Here is a 13,382-nt window from a genome sequence, read left to right on the forward strand (position 1 = left end):
GAACCCTAAACCCTAAACCCTAAACCCTAAAACCTAAACCCTAAACCCTAAACCCTAAACCCTAAAAACCCTAAAACCCTAAACCCTAAACCCTAAAAAAACCCTAAACCCTAAACCCTAAAAACCCTAAACCCTGAACCCTAAACCCTAACAAACCCTAAACCCTGAAACCCCCTAACACTAAAAAACCCCTAAACCCTAAAAAAAACCCCTAACCCCTAAAAAAAACCCCTAACCCCTAAACCCTAAACAGCACTAAACCCTACAAAATTCTAAACCCTGCATTTTAGCTCGTTGACTTTTTTTAGTGCTATTTTAGCACTTGCTTTTTTTAGTGCTATTTTAGCACCCTTACTATTTTCAGTGCTATTTTAGCTCGCTTGCTATTTTTAGTGCTATTTTAGCACCCTTGCTATTTTCAGTGCTATTTTAGCTCGCTTGCTATTTTTAGTGCTATTTTAGCACCCTTGCTATTTTCAGTGCTATTTTAGCTCGCTTGCTATTTTTAGTGCTATTTTAGCACCCTTGCTATTTTTAGTGCTATTTTAGCACTTGCTTTTTTTAGTGCTGTTTTAGCACCCTTGCTATTTTTAGTGCTATTTTAGCTCGCTTGCTTTTTTTAGTGCTATTTTAGCTCGCTTGCTATTTTTAGTGCTATTTTAGCTCGCTTACTTTTTTTAGTGCTATTTTAGCTTGTTTGCTTTTTTTTGTGCTATTTTAGCTCGTTTGCTTTTTTAGTGCTATTTTAGCTCGTTTCAAATTCAACGCTAGTTTAACTATTTGCTACTTCAGCGCAAATTCAAGTCGTTGGGAATTCTGTAAAACGTCTGGTGCATCTCCACTGCCTTGAGTAATGTCTGGCAAAGCCCAAAATATTGCCGATATATCTCGATAAATTGGTACACCAATATCGATATTTTCGACATATATCCACCAAATATTGAACCCTTTTTTCCGATATAAAACTTTATATCACTGATATAATCAATATATATCAGTTGATTTTTTGACTAATTTTTAATATTGAAATTTCCGAAATATCCAATATATCCGATATATATCAATTCTTCTGGTGGCATGATCAATCACCCTGCAAGTAGTGCGTCATATGGTTCTTTAGATGGAAGTTGATCAACAACCTTATGGCGCACCACAACCTGAACCAACATATGGACAACTCTATCCAAGTTATGAATCTGTTAGGAACTGCACCTGGATTTGTTGCATTGCGCCCAATGTATAGTTATACACTTATACCAATACTCCTCGAATTTGAATCGTGTTAGAATTTTCAACACAAAAATATGAGCGGCATGTTCGACAATTTCTCGACGGTGGATATAACTCTGTATACACTTAGGTAGGGTATTGTGAAACAGTTAGAATTCAAAAATCGGATATAGAAGTTGACCAGCCACGCCACTCCTTTATATATTGATGACTTAATGTAACTTATTTATCTTATTTTGTAATTTGAAACTTTGAGTACATTAGATTATAACATTGTGGTTAATTATTTGTCAATATTTTTTTATGGTTTTCTTGATAAATAAATGTTGCTATTATGTCCACCGATATATCCGATAGTTTAGACTTTGGATTAGTCACACAAAAAAACGGATATATCCGATATAAATTGGTTTTTGGGTACACCGATATATTAACCGATATCGATATTTTCGGCCTTCATGTCTGGTGCATCAAATGTGGCGACAGCTGCTAGACCTATATCTGACTCAAGGCCCAAAATATCGATATCCATGAATATATCAATGTATCCAAAAACCGATATATATCCAATATATCCAATTTTTTTGGTGACCACTCCAAACTATTTAAAATATCGGATTTATATTAAAAAATGGTCAAAAAGTCAACCGATATATATCGTATATATCGATTATATCCGCGATATAAAATTTTATATCGAAAATTCCAATATATATCAAGAAAAAAAAAGATTCTATATTCGGTGGATATATATCGGAAATATCAATGTCGGTGTACCAAAATACCAATATATATTAACAATATATAAAATATATCGACGATATTTTGGTCCTTGCTTCACCCAACCACCCAAAAAGAAGTGAAAAACAAACAAAATTACCAATTACAGGGCAGCACTTCAGTTTTTGGTAGATAATGAGTTGGAGCACTTAGCTGATAAGTGTGGCCCAATCTTTAAGATACGTATTGGTGTTAATCATGCATTGGTGGTGAATAATTCGGATATCGTAAAGGAGTGCTAAACTACTAATGATAAGGCTTTTGCTTCTCGTCCTACCTCTACGGCATCACAGATCCTGGGCTCTGATTATGTCTTGTTTGGCATGGCTCCTTATAGACAGTATTGGGTGGAACTACGCAAAATAACCATGTCGGAACTCCTCTCAAATCGCAGGCTCCAACTACTAAAGCATGTTAGGAACTCTGAAATCGATACATCTATCCAAGAACTATACAAGGTGTGGAATAATCCTGATAAGGCAAAAGGTCCAGTCTTAGTAGACATGAAGCAATGGTTTGGAAACTTGACCCTCACTGTGATTCTAAGGATGATTGCGGGAAAGAGATACTCTGCTTCATTGTCTTCTTGTGATGAGACAGAAGCAAGGACATGTCAAAAGGGAATGAGAGATTTCCTTAGGCTGTTGGGACTATTCGTCATCGAAGACGCACTTCTGTATCTAAGTTGGCTCAATTTGCAAGGTTACAAGAAAGAGATGAACAACACAGCAAAAGAACTTGATTCTGTTTTTCACAGATGGCTGGAAGAGCATAAACGGATGAGACAAACCAGTGAACTGAATAGGGAGCAGGACTTCATGGATGTTTTAATGTCCGTATTGGAAGACACACAGATATCTGAATACGACAGTGATACTATCATCAAGTCTACTTGCCTGGTAAGTAAACCTTTCTGAAATCTGAATAACCTTCTGGACATTTTTATACGACAACAGTGCTGAATGACTACGAACTAAATTTGTATAGTGCAGCACCATGCTGGAAAAGTACACCAGGTAATGCGAAGAGGTAACTAAGGCATTGGAACTCAAATGCAGACAAGTGAATACAGTATCAAGCTAATTGGGTATGACGAGATCAAATTTTCTATTCCCCTTCTTCCAAAACTAAGTGCCAAATGGCAAAACAACTAAGTGCCAAGTGGCAAACAACCAATTGCAAGGTTGACCCCGCCCCCCTTCACCCAAAAAACTCTGAAAAACCAATCACAAAACTCTGACAAACCTATCAAAAACAACACTGAAAAACCAAAAAAATAACTGAAAAAACCAAAAATCAAGTGCAGAATCAAAACTATTCTCCAGATATAGTCGCGAATGTTCAGTGTCGTACAGCTACTTACCTCAGTATCCCATATGCACAGTTGCAAACCACAGGGATTTCAAGCGCTCGACTTACAGACTTCACCACTGTTCGCCACTCCCCTGCTCCCTTGTTAAAAGCCGCTGCCACCAGAGATGCCCCAGCTCACTGCTGCCGCAAGCTTTCTTCCACCTTCTGTTGCTGCGCAGACTGCTCCACCTCCTCTATTTCCCTGCTGCTGCTGCTTCTTCTTTCTTCTCCTGAAATGTATTGGCGTCAGCACCTCTCTCACCCAATTTGTATTTTGTAATATAACAGAATTCACTCACAATTCTCAATACACTCTTGTCTCTCTCTGTCCTACATTCATAATTTCACTCACTTCTTTGGCATCGTCACCATTTACGACCTATATTACTGTTATTAATGGGACCCTGGTATGGAGGAAAATGTGCTTATTTACTGAGTGAGAATCAATCTGACGGGATGTTTGGGCAAACTGTGATTTACTTCTGTGTGGTCATTGCTGCTGAACGCTGGTGACAGTGATTTCATGGATTTCCGCGAGTTTAACTACCTATCTGATGTCATTTACTTCCAAATTTCAGGCGAGGCAGAGAGGTCGTTATTTTGAGGACTCTGTGTTATAGGTTGGGATTTGATTGATATCATATTGGTAGCTTAAATCGGTCGGAGATCCTGTTTTTTCTGGTTGTTGCTTTCATCCGATCGGACAATTTATTAGCAGTTGTTTAAATATTGCGTCATTGGTTTAAAGTCTTGATTCTTGGTTGACGCTGTTGGTTTTTGAGTGTGTTGCAATCACAGGATGGACTGAATTGAGTAATAGAGTGTTTTGTAAACGAATCTTTTTTACAGTATTGGAGGCTCATTCAGAGAATTAGTAGGACGTGTGCTGGAGGGGGCATATCTTACGTCAAGGGATTTCAAGCTGCTGCCACCAGAGATGCCCCAGCTAACTGCTGCCGCAAGCTACATCACTGTGTGTCGTGTTTTTGTGTACACTAATCACTGTGCTGTAAATAGAGAGAGAGCGTGTACACTTAAAAAAAAGAAAAAAAGGACCCTCTGTGTCTCTGTATACAACTGCTGCTGTCTGTGTAAAGCTTGTTTAAGGTGTGTGCTCAGTGGTAAACTGTTTTTTGCGCGGTAGCCAAATCAAGTGCAAAATCATAACTATTCAATATAGTCACGAATGTTGAATGTGATACGACTACTTACCTCAGTATCCCATTATGCGAACCACAGCATCTTCACCCGCACTAATAATAGTCTTCTTCAGAGGACCGAATACAGCTCTCTTAATTTTACCTCCAGGCCTCTTTATTTCCAGAATACATTTCCCAGACTCTGCAAGTGAACGTCATTCGTGGTTTAACGATCTAAAAAAAAAATGTGAATAAGCAAGTTAAAGCATCATTAAAAAACCAAAAGACTAACTCTCAAACTTACATCAAACAAAATGGGATCCAACGTCGCCTTTTCTAGGCAGACTGCCGAAGCTCTACTTCTCAATACGCAAAAACTCACTGCTCATCATACTCCGGGTTAAATGCCACTGCTTCCTGCTAAATTAACTCCTTAATCTCTTCCCAACCCAATGCATGCTGCCAGAGACTCAGAGCTCAAGGGTGTCGAGCAGACAGCTGAAATCACTAGTGTCGTGCGGGGACACTAGCTACGCATGTGCTACTGCTTCTTCAACTGCAACCGCATAGATATATTAACCCTAGACCGTATCGTGTTCAGTCACACTCGTTTCGTACCATAGATATATAACTCCAATTCTGCTCCACTGCTTTCATTTCTGACCAGACCTACAAGCTCACCAACATTTTCTGTACCCGTGCTTCTTTGGTCCACAGCCCACACAATTGTACTCAGACTTCGAATGTAATTACTCTCAAGCTTCGGAACATCGATATCTATACTCCTGCCTGCACTACCGCTGTCACTCATTCGGATAAACCCCCGATATGTAACTACTTCTTCCTCAGATCCACTTCTAATTCCTACCGTAATATGTTTAACTCGCAACTCACTTCCCTGCAAAATAAGGTAACTCGGGTAATATGAAAAAGAAATAAATAAAACTAAAGTACTGTAAAGAGCATATTCTCAGGAGCATAACTGTACCCACACTGCTATGACTACATAAAGACAGAGATTAGTTAAAACATTATAAATCAGCTTATTTCAGTTTCATCCACAAATGATAAATTGTTGAAATACCAGCTCAACAAGACATTATGCAATGTATAGTGGCCAAATTCACAGTTTTATCACACAAACAAGAAGAAAATGAGCAAATTGGAAAATTCCTGAATCAGGGTGAACAGACCCAATCAATATTTTGCAACTTTAAAGATAAACTACACAATCTTTCGAATGCATTCCAGTAGAGGTGTATCACGCTTCACTTGACAAAGGTGTCATGATATTATACTATAAGACACTCTTCAAAGACAGCAAATAATAAGCTCCCACCTATCATGCTAAGGGGCAACCTAAACTCCGGAATCCAAACTTCATCTACTATAGTAGTATTCATATGTATAACTTGTTAGCAGTTTAGAACTATGCACATCAATCTCCTCACACAAACTTAAGAAACACAGGATCAAAGATGTCAACTTGTCATCAACTTCGGCTGTACTGTCAATTTCTTCTAGTCATCGTCTTCCTTTAAGTTGGTGTCATCCCCATTTTTTTAGTAATAATATAATAGAAAAACCACTCTATATTAGATAGTGCAGGTTCACCTTTAGAAGTAGTTTCTCTTGAATCAACTAAACCTTCTGCATGTTTTATTCCATAAGGGAACGATGTGATGGTTTAAAGAGCTTTAATTCACAAAATCTTCAAGCTTTGTATACTGAAGTAAATACTGAACCAAAGTGGATATCCTTCAATCCAGCTGTTTGGAAGGGACGAAAAAACCTTACTCCTACATTTTGATGTAGTTAAAAAGAAAATCAGTTCATATAAAATTGCTGACTGCTGCCATTTATTTTTCTTGGTCTACTTGTCACTTGTTGTACATACATGAAATGGACAAGTTCAATTGGTAGTATTTACTGCTGATGGTCTGAGCAGCCCTAGAAAACAAGAGCGCAGAGAAGGAAAATGAAGTATGGTCGATTCGATCACCAATTGGAAGCACAACTACAATATCCTAAATGCTATGTACATGCGGTTGTTTAAGTGAGATCTATAAGTTGATCACTTAATCATATTCAAAATGTAAATGCTATCTCAGATATACTTATACCACAGGGTGGCCTCTGTGTTTGAGTTGGTGATTAATTCTCAATGACAACGTATTCAATTTTCTGCTACTCCAAGTCTTATTCATAAATATAACATAACCTAAAACAGACAATTTCTCATTCATTATTCCCGAGTGAGTACAATTTTTGCTCTTCTATTCCATACAGTGTACTTGAAAATTCTTCACTTTTATTTGTAGAAATATAAATATCCATTTCTACTTATTAAGGGAAAATTCTTTACAGAACAGTGAACTATTTGCTTTGTGAATTTCTCGTAAAATCAACACAAATTTCTGATAGACAAAGCAACAGAGAGAGGAAAGTACCTAAATATATGAGGCAACTGTTGCAGCTAAGAATCACCAGGAAATAGGGCTTGTCTCCTAACCATTTCAGCTACACCAAGAAAAATAGTTTAGGAAGATGTAATTATTGTTGATTGAAAAATAAAAAGAATAGGGTTACAGACCAAATATGCATCCGACAGACCACATATCGACACCAGTGAAGTAGTGTGTTGAGCCGAGCAGAACCTCTGGAGCTCTGTACCAGAGAGTTACAATCTGGTAATAATAATAAGAATTGAATAGCAGAAGAAGGAAGGTTAGAGTTGAAATGGAAATGGAAAAGGAAAAGGAAAAGGAAAAGGAAAAGCAGACCACCTCGTGTGTGTAGCTCTTGAGAGGAACGGTGAAGGCTCTTCCAAGGCCAAGATCGGCAATCTTGAGTATGCCCTTGTCCTTGTCAACCAAAAGATTTTGGGGTTTGAGATCTCTGTGAAGCACGCTGTGACTGTGGCAGTGGGCCACCCCTTTGCACAATTGGTAGAGGAAGCTCTGGATGAGTGTGGGGGCCAAAGGGGAGGGATTGGATCCTTTGCGGTGAGAATCGATGAATTTCTTCAGATCCGTGTCGAGGTACTCGAAGACCAGGTAGAGAAGGGGCTTCCCGTTCTTGTTGTCGACGTGCTCGACGCAGAGCAATCGGACCAGATAGAGACTCTGAGAGAGCATCTGAAGGAGGGCAATCTCGCGAAGAGCAGTTGGGGGAACACCCTATAATAAATTATAAAAAGAGTTTCAAATTTTTTGAATTTTGAATGTAGGCGGCCAGATTTTTATCGTCGAACACGGACCTGGCTCAAGCCCATCCCAAAGTAAAAGCTCCCACTTTAATTCGGTTTGGGATTGGGCTGGAAACCTGAGGAACCCGAGCCCGATCATAAATAATTAAATAAATAATATGAACAAATCTCGTATCTTGACACTTGCTTTGTTTCCTCGATAACACTGTCTTACACGAGCTAGTAATACTTGGCCAAGTGGACATGTGATCTAGAAACGATGGACCAAAATATCGCCGATATATCCGATCTATCGCCGATATATATATCGGTATTTTGGTACACTGACATCGATATTTCCGATATATATCCACCGAATATATAATTCTTTTTTTTCCGATATATATCGGAATTTACGATATAAAACTTTATATCGCCGATATAATCGATATATTCTATATTTACGATATATATCGGTTGATTTTTTGACCATTTTTTAATATAAATCCGATATTTCCAATATATTTCCGATATATTTCCGATATTATATTTCAGATATATCCGATATTTCCGATAATTTAAATAGTTTGGACTGGTCACCAAAAAAATAGATATATCCGAAATATCCGATATATCCGATATATATCGGTTTTTGGATACACCGATATATTCATCGATATCGATATTTTGGGCCTTGCTAGAAACCATACCAACAGCTTCCCAAAAGAAAAAAAATGTGATTGACCACCATTACTCAACCAGACCACCACCATGATCGGTATTTTACCACTCTCCAGTCTCCACCAATTTTATGACCAAAACCACACATAAATATATTTGATAAGGATCAAATATATTAGACTAAATTGCATCGAGTTTACACCAAAAAACATGTTTTAAAAGAAAATATATTTGACAAATGGTGGTTGACCAGACCACCACCATGATCAGTGCCACCACTCTCCAGTCTCCACCAATTTTATGACCAAAACTGCCACTCCACCAGTTTAATGACAAGCACCGCCACTTTTTCTTATTATTTATCTTTCCCTCCTCCCTCCCCCAAAAAAAATATAAAAAGTAATAATATATATATATAGAGGAGGGATAGAGGCACATTCACTGTAGCCACATTCTAGCCACATTGTAAATTAATCCAAGTAAAATCGTGGACTTATAAGTTCAATTAAAGGCTGAATTTTTGTGGAGATGATCTCCCCGCCATGGAGAACATGCTCACAAAAATTCAGCTCATTCAAAGAAATCTAACCTTAGAACATGTTCACAAAAATTTTGGACCGTTAGATGAAAAGCTAAAAAATGAACACTAATTTTTACATGGTTAAACATATCCAAATATTATAATTTTTTGTGAGAATGATCTTCATGGTAGGGAGATCATCTCCACAAAAAACTAGGTATTAATTCATTTGTATGTGAAAAATGTGGCTGTAATTGTGTTGGGCGCAACCTAGAGTTTTGGGCAGACCCCATCACCAAAGCCCGATAAAAAAAAACCCAGAAATAACCCGTTATCTTCTTTACGGTACATACATCCTTCGTCTCCGTGTTTATGAAAATGATTCAAGTTACCACACTGAATATCTTTAGCAGATGGACAGTATAGATAGTTGTCATTTCCGATATACTCACTAACTCTTCTTGTCTACCTTCCATTAACAAAGAAACAAAGAAGAATCTTGTAGCTTCACCACCAGGGTCATCCCTCTCTTAATGCAATTTAGCAACCCTCCACCAACTTTCGATAAAATTTCTCCAATTCCGTACAGAAACACATTGTGATAAAAGATTTTGTGATCTTCAGGGAATAAAGAACAAAAACGGAAAAATGACTTGATATCTTCATGTTGTAAAAAGTCATAACTAAATCTTAAAGAGGAAATCAGTGAAGACGCATACTCTCCAGATTCATATGGTATGGTGTTTTGTAAGGCACTCAGTTCATCATCCCATGTGAGACAACGTTTCTCCAATCTCAACAACGGCCCAGCTATCACAATTGCCAAGGGCAAGCCTTTGCATTCTTTGCTGATCTACTTGGCAACAGTTTGTAACGTTGGAATTTCCACAACATCACCAACCTTTTCCTTGAAGAGAACCTAAGATTCCTCCTCCGACAACTCTTGCATTCTGATGATTACTTTAGTCCCCATTTCACGGCAAATATTTTCCATTGGAGTTGTCAAGACGATTTTACAGCCCTTATGATCACTTCCTATTGGGATGCCAATATCAGATAAGTCTAGTTTCTTCCAAATATCATCCAATATAAAAAGGAAAGGTTATTCTTCCTTCAATCTCTCGGACAATGCAAAGCAGCGCTTCTAACAAAATGTGAACTACCATGTTTAAATTCCAAGCCAAGCCTCTGAGTGTTGGGGTTTTTATACCAATACCAATCGATTCCCCCATTACATAGATAACTTGTATGAACACACTTCAACTCCGGACAAAATCTAAATATCAACTACAACCTATACTAACATGCCCAACTAGCTAAACAACTATCAACAACAAATAATAATGCAAAGCAGTAAAGGCAAACCACAAAACAAAGATTTACCGTGGTTCGGCCAATGGTGCCTACTTCCACAAGAGCTAGTTCTTTATAAAGTGGGAAAGAAGATTACAATCTCTCCTTTCTGTCTCTCACCTTACTAGATCACTCTTATCTCTTTCTGAGGTTGTATCTCTGTAAAGGTTATCTCTCAATCTTGATAGCTTTCAAGATTGGGTTTCTCTCTCTTTTGTTTTGGTATGGTTCTTAGTCTTAGGTTTTCCAAAACCTTGATTTTGGTTTTTATCTCCAAAAACCAAATTTCGCGGTTACTGTAGCGAAGCCCACGAAAATTAGACTGGCGCTGGTGCGCTTTTTGGCGAATTGTCGCCAAAACACCGAGACGGCGGCTGCGCCGCTTTTTGAGTGCGGTCGGCGCCCAAACATTGGAGTCACAAGCGCAGTTGCGCTCTCTCTGAGCGCGGGTCGCGCTCTGAACACTGGACTGATTCAAAGGCACGAGCGCAGGTGCGCCTCCTTAGAGCGCAGGCGCGCTCTGACATATCCAACGCCGAATCAGCTCCGTTTCTCTCCTCATGTGAGGGATAACTCCAACACTGAGTAATCTCATCTTGAATTTTTTGTATGTCAGGGTTACTGGAGACAGTCACCGCCATTATAACTTTCTTGAAGATTTGATCCGGATCTCCTAACGATTTAGCATGGTCATTTGGGTTTAGTTTACGCTGCCAACCGGTCGTTTGAATTGATGTCCCAACGATTTAGCGATTAATGTCGTTATGGGTTTAGTTTCTCGCGACCCGGTAGAATTAATATGAGAATTGGATGTTCCAACGATTTAGCAGTGTCGTTTAAGCTTAGCTTCTGCGACCCAACCGGGTCGTTTGAGAATTGGATTCAATACGTGACGATGTCCCAACAATTTAGCAGTGTCGCTCTAGCCTTCCCCTGGACGACTTCACTAGGTGGATTGAGCGAACTACATAGCGGTATTTATGGCCATCTAGATATGTTTGTATTTGGAAATTCTTGAACTGAGAATTATTTTTTGGAATTAGTTTTTATTTTTTAGAAGTGGGGTCTTTTAGGGTAAGGGCAATAGGAGGTTGCAACAAATTATCTTTGATGTTGGTGGGAGTGCCCAACACAAATTACGATTTTTTTTTTATCAATGACAAATTTGTAAAATATTTTTTTTTGGGTCCGCCAAACACAAAATGAGTTGTGCCCAAAGTGAGTACCATAATTAATTAGGGGTAATCGGTAACGAGTATGTTCTCAAAGTGATAAGATTTGCTACACTGACTGTTTTAAAAAATGTTACCACGGTATTGGCCTAGATAAGGATCATTCCACCTATAGAGCAAAATGTTAACCCAACTCTATAACTTAATGTCTCTAATAAGTCCTTAGTTGTCAAATCCGTTTGGACTATTAAATTGTCAATTTCTCTATAAGTTCGAACTTATATGAAGGGTCAATTCTATTCATATATGAGAGGAGGTCTCGAAGACATGTGAATGACTAGACATCTTCACATGTCAACATAGATATGTTATAGTTTAATACAATGTACTATACTAGTTTTTTTTTAACAGTGATTGCATTGGTCTTTTTTTGTTACGAAAAGATAGATACAATGTACTTTCACTGATTTTGTATTGTGTTGTGACCAATATCACGAAAATAGGTGGTTGATTTGAGGAACGAAGGGGTTTTTGTCCACGCGCACATTTGGTAAAGGTTTTGGACATAATTGGGCCGGTTGTACAAAATATAAAATTCAATGAAATACATCGTGTATTCTTTTTTGTGTTAAATATTTAGAGAGTTAAGTATACCCACACCGATTAAATCGAAGGACCTTAGCCCGAAGGCCCAACTGCCTCTACTTTGTCCATGAAGACTTGTTTTCGCTCTTTGGTCTATGAACACTCAATGTTCTATCTTGACCAATCTATGTACATTGTTTTACTTACGACTTCTTTGTTATACTTCTTTTGTTCACACCTCTCATTATACTTTATTGTCATTGAGTTTTAGCTTCCAACTTCTTATATTTAATTATTCTTAATTTAATTTTGTTTTCTAGAAAGTTTGAGTTTGAGTTTCAATCTCCTCCGAAACTTGTACACCAACAAACAATACGACATAAATGATTGAAAATTTATCAAAAAATAATTAACTTTTAACCCTGAAAAATTTGTGATACTTCATTCACTAATTTCATGCAAATACAACACATATGCAAATAAGTTTGTGCATGTGTGTTAGAACATGCATACACCTCTTTGCATGTAAATTAAGTTGCTCAAAATTAGTTGTAAATAAATTAAGTGAAATTTGAATAACAACATACCAATTATTCTAATTCATTTTAGACAACTAATTAACATATTTACATATAATAAAAACATAAATAAAATAAATCACAAAATAAACTAAAGTTTTACCTTTAATGGTAATTCATTATTATTTTCTTCTTCATTATATTCATCTTCAATTCATCCAAAATCTTCATCAACATGTTGATCCAAACTTCTCATTCTCAAATTGTTAGAAAATATGACTTTCAAATTTCATAGATTATGGTTTCAATCGAGTATTGGAATAAATCGATGTTGTGTGTGTTTGAAAGTGGTAGATTTTTTAAATTGATAGATTCAAATACTTTAGTTGGCTGATGAGGTTGTAATAAGAATGTGCAAACCAATAATGGTGATTTTTCAGCTTTCATTAGTTGTGATTTAATTACCTGAGCAAAATTGCATAAGAGTTGGGTTCAAAAACAATAAACAAGACAATACCGTCTTCGCAAGTCTAGTCAACCCAGTTTGTCCTTCAGCCATAATTATCTACTACTGACCCTAACTAGAATCAAAATTAAAATGCAATATTGTCATATGAGCTCGTTCTTTGAGAAATAAATTTCTACCAATACTTGGTGGGATTCAAACTTGCAACCTCTCCCATGAGAAGAGGGATACACAACCAACTCTTATATTCTTGTTGTCTCTTATTGTGTCACAAAAAAAATCATCTTCAACCAAACCAAATAAAAATAAAAATAGCGATGGTGCCCATTAGGGGTGCCACTTTTCCTCGAATACAGCAACACCACAATATCAACTTGCCCCTTTTCATTTCCTGTCTT

The 13,382-nt window shown here is 37.4% G+C and overlaps 1 protein-coding gene, 1 long non-coding RNA gene and 1 pseudogene across 3 annotated transcripts; 1 reads left to right on the forward strand and 2 right to left on the reverse strand.

The window, feature by feature from the left end:
• The first annotated feature begins 1,532 nt into the window (after positions 1–1,532).
• Positions 1,533–3,126, forward strand: LOC147473245 (cytochrome P450 CYP82D47-like). The gene is made up of 2 exons (XM_086587680.1): positions 1,533–2,909; positions 3,003–3,126. The coding sequence occupies exons 1-2, from the start codon at positions 2,334–2,336 to the stop codon at positions 3,045–3,047; spliced, it is 621 nt and encodes a 206-aa protein (XP_086443806.1). The 5' UTR covers positions 1,533–2,333; the 3' UTR covers positions 3,048–3,126.
• A 1,137-nt stretch (positions 3,127–4,263) lies between these two features.
• On the reverse strand, positions 4,264–5,264 carry LOC147473246 (uncharacterized). The gene is made up of 3 exons (XR_015210511.1): positions 4,807–5,264; positions 4,576–4,704; positions 4,264–4,370 (listed from the first exon to the last, which is right to left on the reverse strand). It is a non-coding gene; the product is annotated as an uncharacterized LOC147473246 (long non-coding RNA).
• A 1,642-nt stretch (positions 5,265–6,906) lies between these two features.
• Positions 6,907–9,863, reverse strand: LOC147473247 (cell division control protein 2 homolog C-like; annotated as a pseudogene). The gene is made up of 5 exons (XR_015210514.1): positions 9,852–9,863; positions 9,450–9,743; positions 7,289–7,681; positions 7,096–7,189; positions 6,907–7,022 (listed from the first exon to the last, which is right to left on the reverse strand). The product of XR_015210514.1 is annotated as a cell division control protein 2 homolog C-like (transcript).
• Positions 9,864–13,382: the final 3,519 nt, after the last annotated feature.

The sequence above is a fragment of the Coptis chinensis genome, unplaced genomic scaffold (assembly GCF_015680905.1).
Source record: "Coptis chinensis isolate HL-2020 unplaced genomic scaffold, ASM1568090v1 utg3087_pilon_pilon, whole genome shotgun sequence".
In the NCBI taxonomy this organism is placed as follows: Eukaryota; Viridiplantae; Streptophyta; class Magnoliopsida; order Ranunculales; family Ranunculaceae; genus Coptis; species Coptis chinensis.